Source organism: Bos indicus x Bos taurus, chromosome 5, assembly GCF_003369695.1.
Source record: "Bos indicus x Bos taurus breed Angus x Brahman F1 hybrid chromosome 5, Bos_hybrid_MaternalHap_v2.0, whole genome shotgun sequence".
In the NCBI taxonomy this organism is placed as follows: Eukaryota; Metazoa; Chordata; class Mammalia; order Artiodactyla; family Bovidae; genus Bos; species Bos indicus x Bos taurus.
In genome coordinates, this window is record NC_040080.1 from 77630629 (window position 1) to 77646042 (window position 15414).

General features: G+C 36.8%; 1 protein-coding gene across 3 annotated transcripts in view; it reads right to left on the reverse strand.

Annotated features, from left to right (window-relative positions):
• The window catches only part of PTPRR (protein tyrosine phosphatase, receptor type R), a 274286-nt gene that overhangs the window by 240410 nt on the left and 18462 nt on the right, over window positions 1–15414 (reverse strand). For 2 of the 3 annotated variants that reach the window (XM_027542557.1, XM_027542556.1), the window contains exon 2: window positions 7816–8114. In XM_027542557.1, coding sequence (XP_027398358.1) covers window positions 7816–8114 — 299 coding nt within the window. Of the gene's footprint in view, window positions 1–7815; window positions 8115–15414 lie in introns of those variants that run through there. The other variant, XM_027542558.1, reaches the window with a different exon arrangement.

Here is a 15414-nt window from a genome sequence, read left to right on the forward strand (position 1 = left end):
CTTAACAGGAGATCCTTTTTTTTTTGTCCTGCTAACTTCATTGACTGCTTTAAATATTTCCCTTGCTTAAGATTTAAGGTCTATGTAACACATAATTTGGCCAAGTGGAAAAAAATCGATCCTATATTACAATTACATATAGAGTTCATAAAGAAAGCAGTTTCCCTTAAGATAAACTCTGAAAATTCTCTCAAGATTATTAAGGAGGCAGTTGCAATGGAAACAAGTACTATATTTGATATACTCAACATTTATCTCTCCTTTTGTCTTAACTTACTGAATGTATTGGGGATATACATCAATACATAAAAACTGTGAAATCTATTACACAATGGAATTTTTAGCAGGCCCGGATGCTGGGAAAGATTGAGGGCAGGAAGAGAAGGGGACAACAGAGGATGAGATGATTGGATGGCATAATCAACCCAATGGACAAGAGGTTGAGTAAGCTCTGGGAGATAATGAATGACAGGGAAGCCTGGCGTGCTGCAGTCCATGGAGTTGCGAAGAGTCAGACATAACTGAGTGACTGAACAACAACAACAACAAAAATAATGCTGTATAGTTAATAATATGAAGATATACGATGGAATTTCATAGTTTATGCAATATAAACTAAGCAAAAAAATTTGACAAAATCTTCAGTTCAGTTCAGTCGCTCAGTCGTGTCCAACTCTTTGTGACCCCATGAATCACAGCACGCCAGGCTTCCCTGTCCATCACCAACTCCTGGAGTTCACTCAGACTCACATCCATTGAGTCAGTGATGCCATCTATCTATCTCATCCTCTGTCGTCCCCTTCTCTTTCTGCCCTCAATCTTGATTGCATATTTGATAAAAAAGATATATATCCATATATATTGAAAAGATCATATAGATAGATACATATATCAAGACAACACTGTTATCTGCTAAGGATTATTTTTACTTCCTCTTTTTTCCTTCTCTATATTTCTAAATATTTTGAAACACTATGAAAATACATTACTTCTGGAGTTAAAACAAAAACATTACTAAATATCCAATGTCCAATTAGTATGATAATTAAATCAGTTCCTGTAAGACTTCCCATCATTCTAATGTTGGGTCTAAATGATCCAAAACAAACAGATGTACTGAGTGGCCCAGTGTTGAAATTTCACATAGACGTTGCCTAAGCTTGACCTCTATCATTTCCAAAGTGTGTTCCAGCATTCTCCTTGCTGCTTTAGTAGCTAGAAATGGAGAAAAGCAACAGATGGTGACAGCTGTGACTGTCAGGGTGCCAACCTTGAGAATGGAATTTCTACTTCAAGATGATTTTGCAGGGGTACAATAATATCTGGAAAATCTAGGCACAAAGCTTTCCAAAATGCAAATGTTTGGGATTTTAAAAGAAAGGTGATTATGTAAGAAGATCTTATAGTTTAATATGAAGGCTTTTGTTTCAGAAAAGAATAAAAAGTTAACTAAATATCTGAAGTAGACTGCAGAATTTCTTTTACTAAACTTTCTTAAAATCTAATGTCACATTATAATTCATTTTATATTATTATCTGTGGAGTGGATCTTTTACCTTTTAACCTCTGGCTCCAACATGAACATCTAGCTATCAATGAATGTATTTTCGGAGTATAAAAATTAACATTATCATTAGCTTACATAAAATGTAATTCATAAAGTCACAATCTCTGTTAGGAAAATTTACAGTACTTTCCCAAAGCAAACCAAATCAGATCAGATCAGATCATATCAGTCGCTCAGTCGTGTCCGACTCTTTGCGACCCCATGAATCACAGCATGCCAGGCCTCCCTGTCCATCACCAACTCCCGGAGTTCACTCAGACTCACATCCATTGAGTCAGTGATGCCATCCAGCCATCTCATCCTCTGTCGTCCCCTTCTCCTCCTGTCCCCAATCCCTCCCAGCATCAGAGTCTTTTCCAATGAGTCAACTCTTCGCATGAGGTGGCCAAAGTACTGGAGTTTCAGCTTTAGCATCATTCCTTCCAAAGAAATCCCAGGGCTGATCTCCTTCAGAATGGACTGGTTGGATCTCCTTGCGGTCCAAGGGACTCTCAAGAGTCTTCTCCAACACCACAGTTCAAAAGCATCAATTCTTCAGTGCTCAGCCTTCTTCACAGTCCAACTCTCACATCCATACATGACCACAGGAAAAACCATAGCCTTGACTAGACGAAACTTTGTTGGCAGAGTAATGTCTCTGCTTTTGAATATGCTATCTAGGTTGGTCATAACTTTCCTTCCAAGGAGTAAGCAAACCAAATAACTTCTGTTAAAAATGAAAATGTTTGAGTTTTAAAGTCAGACAAATTTGAATTTTGCCTGTAGCACCTTTTAGTTATTGTATAACTTGGAGAAACATTGATTTAGGGTTTTGATTTTTTTGCCTGTAAATTGCCACCAATCATAAGGGTTTTCTTAAGGCTCAAAGATTCTTTATTGACACAGTTTCTTCCCCTTTTACAATATATGATGCAATTTCTGCAGTAATATGGTTTTAGCACACAGCTACCTTTCCTGAAGTTTATATGTCATGTTCCCAGAAGTTTACAGGTAGAAGTACGTAATAAGCAATAGCGTAATAAAAAGATACTCCAGTTTTGCTTTGAAGATTGTGGCACCCAAGCTCCAAAACAGTCTCCAGTGATTTCAAGCCCTCTGTAGTTTTATCCATTAAAAGGTGGATAAGACCTAGCAACCCATTTTTTAAAAAAAATTTATTTCATTAAAAGTCACATAATATAAAACATACTATATTAACTATATGTAACTACATTTTGGCCTTCCCAGTGGCTCATTGGTAAAGAATCTGCTGGCCAATGCAGGAAATGTAGGAGACATGGGTTCGATCCCTTGTCTGGGAAGATCACCTGGAGAAGGAAATGGCAACCCACTCCAGTATTCTTGCCTGAAAAATTCCATGGACAAAGGAGCCTGGTCAGCTACAGTCCATGGGGTGCAAAGAGTTGGACACCACTGAGCACACACAGCACAACACAGCACTACCATATATAAAATAGAAAGTTGGTAAAAATATGCTGTATGACTCAAGGAACTCAAACCAGGGCTCTGTAACAAACTAGAAGAGTGGGATAGGGTGGGAGGTGGGAGGGAGGCTCAAGATGGAGGGGACATATGTATATCTATGGCTGATTAATGTTGATGTATGGCAGAAACCAACATAATATTGTAATGCAATTATCCCTCAATTAAAAATAAAGTAACAAAAGCTCAACATTAAAAAACAATGGTAGAGATTTTTCTTTGAGGTTTTTTATATTCATCTTCTTTAGGAACTTGGGACTAGTTCTCAGGACTGCATTGGAAGACATTACATTGCATTAGGCTTATTTCTTGCATCTATTTAATATTTTGGACTTGGTACTTACTGTCAGATCCTGAATATGCTTGACACACAGTAATTCGTAATTTTCTCAAAGCCTGCATTTGCTTCCCACCTTCCGTGAGCTTGCCCACAATGACCATCACTCCACTGTCTGCAATCACTTAGCCTACGCATGAATGCAGCCATCTTGGTTCCCACCATATAAGCAGTCACTATCAAGAAGTATGGAGAAGGAAATGGTAACCCACTCCAGTGTTCTTGCCTGGAGAATCCCAGGGACGGAGGAGCCTGGTGGGCTGCTGTCTATGGGGTCGCACAGAGTCGGACATGATTGAAGCGACTTAGCAGCAGCAGTAGCAACATCAAGAAGTATGGGCTTCTCAGATGGTGCTAGTGGTAAGGAATCTAACTGCCAACCCCAGAGACCCAAGAGACACGGGTTTGATCCCTGGGTTAGGAAGATTCCCTGGTGGAGGAAATGGCAACCCACTCCAGTACTCTTGCCTGGAGAATTCCATGGAGAGAGGAGCCTGACAGGCTACAGTTCATGGGGTCGCAAAAGACTTGGACACTACTGAGAGACCAAGCATGCATACATGCACCAAGAAGTATACACGCTAGAGTGGTTTTCATAAGTTCAGAACTTTCTTGGGATAAAATATCCTGGGTCCAAAAGATTGCGCTAAATCATAGTCCTCATAGGCAAAAAGTCTGAGTGTTAGGACATAGCCCAAGCACCTTTATTTAATTTTATCCTATATCAGAGTGTATTTGCTGCTTGTTTGGGCTACTGTCAGTATGACTTTAGTCATATATTTTTTGGTACAAGAATCATATTCTTGAGGACAAGTTGTAAGCTGTCATATCCTCATTATTTCTTGAAGGCACTATCACATCTTAATAAAAACTGAAGTCCAGATCTTCTGCTTTTGCATACATTTAGCTGCTCTCTGGCATCTATTCTGCCTTTACTTGTTAATAGTGTCCCAATGTTTTTTCAGGTAACCTCCCCTCTTGTAAACAGATGGTGGGTTTTTAGGGATGTTCTACAGGTGAGGCATATGGTTTTAGTTTGAGATAATGTGCCTTATTTTATTAGCTGGCCACAAACCGTTCACGGATGAAGTAAGTAAGTAACTTAATTTAGTTGATAGTCTGGGTAATGGTCTGGGTGAGTGGTGAGTGAGACAAGAAGCTTTGGGAGTCTAGGAATCCCATAGAGACCATCTTGGGCTCCTGGAGACTCTCCATGGTCTTATGTGCTCACAAAAGTCTTCCCACTGCCCTAAGAACTGCTGCTATATCTTCTACTTTCTTCTCCTTCTCCTTTCCCTCCCTCCCCTCCTTTCTTCCCTCCTTTTCTCCCCTCCTTCCTCTCCTGTCCTCTCTCCTTCCCTTTCCTTCTTCATCCCCTTCTCTTCCTCCTCCTCCTATCCCTTTTCCTTCTCTCAAATCCATTCTGTGGAGTAAGCTATAATCTTACTATATAATCCTCACCCTTTATATTCCAAAACCTTCCTATTCCCTAGTCTTCTCATATTTTGCCCAAGCTAAAGCCTTCTTCACTCAGCAATCTACGCTGAACTTGCTGAACTGGAAAAGCTTGCATCGTCTTCTACGCTTCCATTTTCCCTCACACCCTGACTTCCCTCTTTCTTAACATGGTAGCCTTGTGACCTGATGTATATTGATGGAATTCTCAGCACATGTTTGGCTAGAGACATTTTTTTTTTTTAAACTCCTACCACAGCCTTGACCTTGAGGATATTCATATTTCTTCTTTGTACAAAAATCAGAACAGCTTCTTAATTGAGCTTCTGGAACATAGTTAGCATGCTTTAGGATAAACATTTTAATTGTGCTGTCCTCTCCCTGGAATAAATAAACTACAGATTTTCCTGATTATAAAGGAAAGAAAAAAAGGAAAAAAAATCATTTGGGGATGAATGTTTTCTGAAATGCTTTGTGCCAACAACAGGAATCAGGAAAATAAGAAGGATACATGCAACTTTCAAGTCCTTGTTAAATTTTTTATTTTAAAATTCATGGTCTTAAAGACGTCAGGAATAAGTGAGAGAGAAAGAAACAAGTGATCTCTCCTCTAAGCTAGGAAGTCTTAAAAGTTATTTACATGTATATTTTGGAAGTTGGGAGTAGGTTTTTACCCTGGCTGAAAAAGACTGCAATAATTTTCCCCAATTCAGGAAATGAATACTTATTGATACTACTCATTTTGGTATAAATTAAGCCACAAAATAATTATTTGGTATCACTGCAATATTTTCTATACACATACACACACACACACGTGTGCAAACACATACCAATTACTCCACCAAAGTCATTTAGCAGCTGAAATATCTCCCTTTCACTACGTATGTTCCATTCCTAACTCTCCTTTCTGTATAGAATGAACCATCAAACCAGCTGATAGTTGATTAAATGTTGACACTCTGCTTTTTGAGCAAGCTGAAAATTATTGATTTATGTAAAAATAACCCAACTTCCCTGGTTTTCCTAGTAAATCATCATGTGCATAAGTAATGTAAGCGGATTACAGGAAACATTAGCACTAGTAATTGTTGTTGCCAGCTATCAGAGCCACAGAATGGTTAGAGTCTAGACCAAGAGAGGTTAGTGAAGGCTAATGCAGCAAAATTGCCTATTGCCTCCATGTCATCATCACCCCAAAGAAAAAGCACAGCTTCTTCATGAATCTCTAAACCACAGATGGACTAAAAGTGAAATGACCTGCCAGAATTCCTCATTGATGCCTTTTATCCTCCATAATATTAAATTAACTCGACAGTACATGACATCAGAAGATAGAACAAACCTCTTGATCTGTAATTCATAATGACCTTAAGAGTTGATAACAATGAGTGTATGATGGTCACTAGAGGAAATATCTCTCCTGAGTCCAAGCATTAGCACAATCATGTAGAGATACAGCAACATTAATATCATTTGTCTTCACTCAATAGACACAGTGCATGGCTTTTACCTTCAGAACATCTGTTACTCATGTAAATGCAGAAAATTTGTCTGAGTTTTTCAAGCAGCAAAATGACCCACATATTTTTCCTTAACAAAAGCTCATATTATGTTCTCAATTTATGATTTTTTTTTGGTTACCAACATTCCTCCCACACATTTCCCAACCAAAACAAAAGACTCCATTTCATTTGTAGATACCTCAAATGATGGGTATTTCTAGATACTTGAAATGATGGCTGGATCATAATAAATATTAAGTGCATGCTAGTTGAAAACATCAATGAATGGATCTTTGATTCTCCATACTTAGTTGTCATATATGTGGTAGATAAAAAAGTAAAGAAAAGGAAAAAAAGGTTATTAATTTTCATTACATTAGGCTTATAGAGAGGTTGCCAAAATGCAAACATGGTTTCATTGAATCATCTTAAAAGTCAACATACTTGGTTATATTTGGAGACAGAAATGTGATCAACACTCATTTAGCTACTGCTTTGTAGTTTTAATGTGAATCCTCCTATTGTAATTTTAAATTTGAGAGGGACTGTAGTCCAAATGCTCTGTCAACCTTAGCATAAGTTTATGATACTTCCAGAAATTGGGACCCTCTGGTCTAGGTTACAAATCCTAAGAATGCAAACAATGGACCCACTACATCACCTTGATTAATAAAAGGTGATGCTTGTTCACTGATATTAGGAATATTATCCATCAATTACTTCCCAACCACTTTATCTACTCCAGTTAGAGAATTCCCCTCCTTCATCATCACTTCTTCCCTTTCAGGGTCCCTTCATTTCTTACCATTTGAATCAAGTGACCAGATTATCTTTAATAAATACTATGTATATATATGGGCTTTCCTGGTGGCTCAGTGGTGGAATCCACCTACCAATGCATGAGATGCAGATTTGATCCCTAAGTTGGGAAGACCCCCTGGAGAAGGAAACAGCAACCCACTCCAGTATTGCCTGGAAAATCCTATGGACAGAGGAGCATGGTGGGCTACAGTCCATGGGGTCGCAAAAGAGTCGGACATGACTTAACAACTAAGCAACAACAACAATTTATATATATAAACTGAGACTCAAGCCAATCTACTTAGAGCAAATTACCACAGAAGGCAGGAGGCTAAGCGCAGGATATGATCCAAAACTGCAGGATATGAATCAACATAAGTAAAGACTTCCTGATACAATTTTTTGTTCAAATTATTAAGCACCTACTGTGCACCTTGCATTGGGCTGTGCAGAGAAGATACAGACAGAGTTTCTTATTTTATGGGCCTACATTCAAGAGGAAGCCAACAGATAATAATCAATTAACAAAAAGGAAACACCAGAGAATAAGAAATGCTATGGTAAATAGTCATTGAGATCCAGTGATAACTTGTCACCATTAGGTTTCATTTGTTTGAAAGCATCAACCACAGAGGAAAGCATCAGCATCAGTTAAATGCAGTACTTACCACCACAATCACATTTGCTGCTGGGACTGGGCGGTTTTCCACTTCAAGGTCTTGACCAGCCATGGCCAACAGATTGAGAGATGGGTCATATGCGGGTTTAGGAAATGCTGAATTAACAATTTGGTGGTGTCTGCCTATTTGAGCTTCAGAAGAGGAATGGTAGTTATGTTTGTGTATCTTTTGTGGAGCTATATCCAGGCTCTTCTCAATGTCTTGTGAGTGGTGATAAATGAATGCTGGCTTCCCACTCTTCTTCTGACGAATTGCCAAGAAGTGATCATTATTTTTTGCAAGGCATCCTGAAAGGGGGAAGAAGAAGAAGCAAAAATCAAAGACCTTCTTCACTGAGCTGAATAGATTATCTGATAAAGAGAATTACCTGTTCTTAGAAAGCTTTAAGACTTGTGAAGGATTTAGATCAGTTACTCTCCATTTTCATCCCTACTCCATTATCCCCAATAAAGAGAACACACTTGGTGGCATGGAGGCATGTCAGAGATTTTGGGTACACAGAAGTGGGTATAGTTTGAAAAAGTCCTATATTTCAGATATTCTAATGCATCTTTTAGTCAGGAATTTCCTCCTTTATCTAAATGCATGGCTCTAACACCTTGTTGATCAACTCTTCCTGGATGTCCTACCTATTCCTCAAATGACAACCCTTTATATCATATTCAAGCTTTCCTCCCTTTAATCAATAGCATTTCATACAATTCTTATTTCATACTTCTTTTATCCTGCTGATATTTTATAATCAATTATGTGTAATTTTTAATACTTCTATACTATTTGAAGCTGACTAAGGGCAGAAGGCTGAGTATACTCATTGTGGTAGCAACTCCCAGTTGTATAATATCCATTCTCCCCTTCTTACTTAGCCATCCCGATAAAGTAATACATTCTCTTTTATTTTGTCTGTTAGGTAAATATCCATTGACTTGAATAGCTCTTTTATTCTTTTTATCATTGGCCACAGAAGGAAACAGATAACATATACATGTAAGTCTAAAGAGTATCACTAGGTCACATGCCAATTAGAAAAGCAAATAAGGTCTTCTATATAAGACGACAAGCTGATTGAACAGATCAAAACATAATAATGCCATCCACGTTGTACCTGGCAACCTAGGCACCACAGATTTTCCCTCAGGATGCCTATGGCAACAATAAGCTGTAAAAATGCTCTCCCCAGAAGATGACTTCCCTCTTTTTATAAGAATTTTGGGGTGCCTTGAATTCTTACCAAATATTTATAGTAGAGAAATTTCTAGTTTTTATAGCTTTCCCCCCCATCAAGCCTCTGTGACCAGCATATATTTACAGCACTTTCAGTAATGTTATTTTACCAATATGCTCTCAACTCTCACTTAGGGATAAGAAGACAGGTTATTTTTTTTCAGTAAGCTCAACTGCATTCACCATAATGTAATTGTTTGGAGACCATTGGGTCCCAGTGCCTTTAGGCTTTTAGATCATTCCAATCACAATTAAATTCTATGTGAATTCTGAGACAGTAATAGAAACTAGTCCTCATGTCTTCAATCTTCAGTATGCTGAATAGACTGTAACTTTTTAGAAAAAGAAATCAATTTACTGTAACCATTCACCAACAATGATGATTAGATAGTGTGACCTTGAAATAACTATAAACTTTGTTTCTCTGAATGAAGTAGGAATTCCTCAGATTTGGAAATGACACTGTCATTAGGAACATATATAAATGAATATGGTCCTCCACTGTTAATATTCTTGCTGTGTTTTATTAATGGAGAATGGTGATAAAATGTTTTAGAGATATATTAACTTTCTGACCACAAATGTTTGTTTAAATTTTACTAAAAGTGATTTAATAAATTATATTGTAGTGTCCTACAGTAGGGGCCCCCAGCCTCCAGGGTCTAATATCTGATGATATAAAGTAGAGCTGATGTAACAATAATAGAAATAAAGTACACAATAACTGTAATGCACTTGAATCATCCCCAAACCATCCCCTGTCAGGCCTGTCCATGGAAAAACTCTCTTCCACGAAACTGATCCCTGGCGCCAAAAAGGCTGGGGCCACTGTCCCACAGTATTTCTATACTATAGGTGAACAGTTTCCTCCCTCCCCTCTTAGAGGACTGAGTCTGACATTGTAAAGAGCAACAACGGAGTGGTCACCTTAAGGTTAAGAAACAGAATGGAGATACTATTTTTATCTTAGCTGACTTTGTAAACATGCCTCACTTAAAGATGGTCCCTTGTTTCAGAAATGCATATTGCACACTTGAATGAATTTACGTTTCTCACCTGAGGGATTGGTTCTCCTACCAAAAAGAGGGATTATAACCCTATCTGACAAGATAGTGCTATAGAAATAGGCATGTTAATTAAAAAATTAACATGCAAAAAAGACTGGAAGTCCTTGCAAGATTTGAGAAGAGGAAAAAGGAAAAAAAAAAAAAAAAACATGGTAGGGGATGGCAAAGAGTTTCACTAAGAAAACGAAGTAGCTCAGAAGATCAGAAAACACGGATTTATGAGAAGGGGAAAAATTAATGAAGACCTGAGACATTTATCTTCAATCTTTCTTTTTATATGATATCAGGCTTCCCCGATGACTCAGTGGGTAAAGAATCCACCTGCAATGCACAAGACACAGGAGATGCAGGTTCAATCTTGAGAAGGAAATGGCAACCCACTCCAGCATTCTTGCCTGAAAAATCCCATGGACAGAGGAGCCTGGCAGGCTATGGTGCAAAGGGTCGCAAAGAGTTGGACATGACTGGGTGGCTAAACATACAACATGTGATATCAATCCCCAAAAAATAGAAAAGGTGAGTCCAACTAATAAGGTCTCTTGTATGAAAATAGGCCTACAGAGAAAGATGAAAAAAATCTAATTTTAAGTGCAATTGAAACACAACTAGAATTTCCAGCCCTATCCAGTTGTATATGTGAAAAGACTCAGTCCTGCCTTGTCCCTGAGTAATGAGAACCAAGTTGGCATCACTATTAGGAACCCTACCAAAGACATTAGGAAAGAAAAAGTTTTTCAAAGTGTTGTGCTTAGATCCCTGCATCAAAATTACCTGGGATATTAAGACTCAGATCCCCATATCTTAGCTGAGAAATACCATAGCAGACTCTTTGCAAAGGTAGCTTACAAATCTGGATTTCTAATCAAAATTTTCTCACATTCCAACTCTGAAGTTGAGGACCACTGAGTTAGTGGTCCTAACTTTGGGATAAGTTTTATTTTTTTGTCTTCAAATGTTACCTCTTCACTTCAACATTATGAATATATTCAGGTAAACATTTCAGAAATTTTAAGACTCAGTTGCCTATTAAAGATCAAAGTGGAGATGTTGAATTAGAAATTTAATAAGTATATACTTCATGGTTGGAGAGAGACAGATTTGTGAATCATCCAGTATGGATAAAATTTAAAGCCAAGTGACTGGAGATTCCTTGAAAAGAGAAGAGTATATAGGACAGTGCTCATGGTAGAATTACAATATTTAGAGTCAAGAAGCTGAATGAAATAGAGCCAATAATGACAAATGAGAAGGAATGGTAGTAAAGAAGGAGGAAAACTAAGGAAGAGTAGTTCCTAGAAGATTAAGAAAGAAAATGTTTTAGAACCTGTATGTATTATAAGGTCTTAGGAGCAACTGAAAAATCAATCTTACAGTGATGTCTCTAGAAACTTGAATATAAATGGAATTTCCATGTGTTTCCAAGTAAGGTAAGTCCCACTGAAGACATACTTATAGACATAAAAAAATTACAAAGCACATAGGGATTACTGCCATGACAGATGGTCAGAAGATGGAGAAGTGGGTAGATTCTTAACTAAGAAAAAAAAACGAAAGAGAAAATTGAAGGGGGCTTCAAAATAAGTTAATTAAAACATCCAAATAGAAAAGAAAACAAGAATAAGGGATTTGAGGAAAAGAGAATTGGCATGTTTCAATTCAAGTGAAAATCATAGAAATGAAAAATATCGTAACTGAAGAAATGCAATATGTGGGTTAAACAGTAGACTAGACACCACTGAATAGAGAATTGGTAAGTTGGAAAAGTTTAGGTAATAATTCAGAAAGCAGCACAGAGAAATTAAGAGAGGAAATTAGAAAAAGAAGGTTCCTTTGGGACTCTAAGACCCATACCTACTGGCATTCATGCTCATTAAGAGTGAGTGAGACCTCGCCTGTGATGGGATGTCCTTTCTGTGATTCGGCTAAAAAAAGATGACTTCTGTGCTGCCAGGAGACTCCTTTTGACTTTGATGAAGCAAGTTGTTGGAGAGGTCCACGTGAAGAAGGAGGCTTCTAGCCAAAATCCAAGGAAGAACTGAGGCTCTCAGTTGCAACAACAATTAAGGAACTGAATCCTGTCAGCAATCATGTAAATAAGCTTGGAAGCAAATCTATCCTCAGGTGAGCCTTCACCTAGGAGCCTAGCTCAGGCCAACACTTTAACTGAAGCCTAATGAGAGACCTTGAAGCGGAAGTCTCCAGTAAGCCATGGCCAAATTTCTGCCTCACAGAAACTAAGAAATACTAAATATGTATTGTTTTAATTTGCTAAATTTTATAGCAGTTTGTTATGCAGTGATAGGAAACTAATGCCAAGAGACTGAGTGATTTTTGAGGATAACATGGTACATTGCAAAATACCTTTAATAGCATTTAAGAAATGAAACATTAGGCAATTGAACATTTTATAAAATTGAGAGAGGAAAGTGATAATGTAAAATTTATATTTCTCAGAGATCACTCTGGCTGTACAATAAAATGGACTGGGAGGAAGCAAAAGTAAGTGCAAATGAACTGGGTAAAATATTTTAGAAGACAGTAGAATAGCCCAGACAAGGTGGCAGGCAGTAGGAAGACAAAGCAGAGGTGAATTCCGGAAGCCTTAAGATATGGGGATTGATGCAAAAATAAAAAGGAATAAATTCAGTAATTGAGTTAATGTTGTAGGAAGGAACTAACAGTGGATATTTAAGAATATTTCTATTTCTAGTTGGCAATTCAATGTATAGGGGTGTCCTTTATTGAGACAGGGAAATGTGATTCTGTAGTGCCTACAATATATAGAAACAGAAACATCTAGAAAGAAATTACATTTATATGGAACCCAGGAGAAAGTGCTGGACTAAAGATAAATACTGAAAAACCATAAGCATACTCAAGGAAAAGTGAGTGCCAGAATGATGAGTCTGCCTTGTGGAATGAGAAAAACTATGAGTCTACAGCAAAGATCCAGAAGAAGCCACATTAAAGGAATGTTTGGCGGGAGAAGAAGAAAAATTAGAGATTGTGGAAGTATGGAAGTCGTGGAAAGAGTGTACCAAGGAGTCTGTGATTGGCAGTGTCCAGTGTCACTGACAGTCTGAGAGTTGAAACAACTCTGAACACTTGCATAGGATTTATTGACCTAAAATTCATCAATGGACAGCTGACCCTGGATATTCAGAGCATCAGACTCAACATGGAAAAGCTCTGGGTATAGCATTAGAAATACAAAGCTAACCATCTTCCACTGTTGAGTCTTTAAACAAAAATAAAGTAATTTTTAAGGACTTAAAAGGTTAAGGAAGATTCTGAGTCTCGGTAAGACTCACTCTGCCTTGTTAACTATAATAAACAGAGCTATAAAATCTAAACAAAATGCATAAAACAGCTTTCTGAGGACTCTGGGAAGTAAACAGTAGCAGAGCGATTAGGGATGAAGAACAGAATTCAAAATTGCACAACACCAGCAGTAAGTTTACCATTTCTCCCTGCCTCCAGTATTCTCTAGCCAACCCACAGTGTACACCAGAGTATAGACAAGGATAGCTCCAGGAGAAAATACAACACCATACTTTGTGAGATGCAGTTGAAGCAGTGCCTAGAGGAAAGCTTACAGCATAAATGTTTGTATTAGAAAAGAAGAGAGGTCTCAAATCAATAATCTAAGCCTCTACTTTAGGAAACCAGAAAAAAAAAGAGCAAAATAAATGTAAAGAATGTAGAGGAAAATAAATTAAGAAGTTAAAATGAGAAATAATTATATTGAAAATAGGAAACAATAAAGAAAATCAATGAAACAAAAGTTTATTCTTTGAAAACATCAATAAATTGATAAATTTCTAGCAAGACTGACAAACAGAGAAGACACAGATTGCCAACATCAGATGAAAGAAAGAATATCACTATATACCCAGCAGACATGAAAAGGATAATGAGAAAATAAATGTGTACAACTCTTTGCATCTACATTTAACAACTTAGATGAAATGACCAACTGAAACCCTAGAAAATAATGGAACTCACACAAGATGAAATATGTTACCTAAATTGTCCTAAAATTATAAAAGAAATTGAATTTCTACTTAAGTTTTCTTATAGAAAAGAAATCTTCAAGATCAAATGGTTTCACTGGCAAATTGAAACACTTAAAGACAAAATTAACTTCATTTATACATAACCTCTCCCAGAAAATAGAAGAAAAAGGAACATTCCTCAAAGCACTTTATGAGGCCAAAATTACTCTGATAACAAAACCAGAAAGAGACCCTACTAAAAAAGAAAACTAAAGACCAAATATTGGTTGTGAATATATATGTAAAAATCCTCAAGAGCATATTAGCAAATTGAATGCAGAAATATAAAAGATAATACGTAACCAAGTAAGGCTTATACTGGGAATGTAAGGCTGCTTTAATATTTAAAAAGCAATCAACCTAATCCATCATATTGACAGTCTAATGAAGGAAAATCATATTATCATACCAAGTGATGCAGAAAGAGCATTTGACAAAATTCATATCAACTTACAGTGAAAAAAAAAAGCAAACCAGAAATAGAAGGGAACTTCTTCAAACTTGTAAAAGACACCTACACAAAAACTCACAGCTAACAATAGGTTTATCTTCCTTCTCTTAAGAATAGAGAACAAGACAATGACACTCATCACTCTTATACAACACTCTACTGAATGAAAGTCCTATTTATTGCCAGTAAACAAAGAAAAGAAGTAAAAGGCACACATAGTGGAGAAGAAAAAATAAAATTGTTCTATTTGTGGAAAGGATGATTGTCTATGTATAAAATCCTAAGGAACTCATCAAAATTTTGATACAACAGGTGAGTTTAGCAAGTGAATAGACTGTAATATTAACCTATGAAATCAATGGCATTTCTACAAGCTAGCAATGTACAACTGAAAACTGAATTTTAAAAAATATTTACAACAGTTACAAAAAATAAAATACTCAGGTATAATTCTAACAAAATATGTACAAAATATATATACTGAAAATTACAAAACGCTGAGAAAGTAAAACAAGAAGAACTGAATAGACATACTGTGTTCATGAATTGGAAGTCTTTATATAATGAAGATTTCATTATCCCCAATGACAATAAAAATTCAAGCAAAATTCTACACATATAATAGATTGATTCTAAAGTAGAATAAACAATTTTAAATGAAGAATAACGGTGACAGAATACTACTCTCCTATTCTAGGACTTGCGATAAAGCTACAGTAATCAATATAGTGGAGTATTAGCAAAGAAAGAGGTAGATAATGAGACAAAACAGAGTTCAAAAACAGATTGA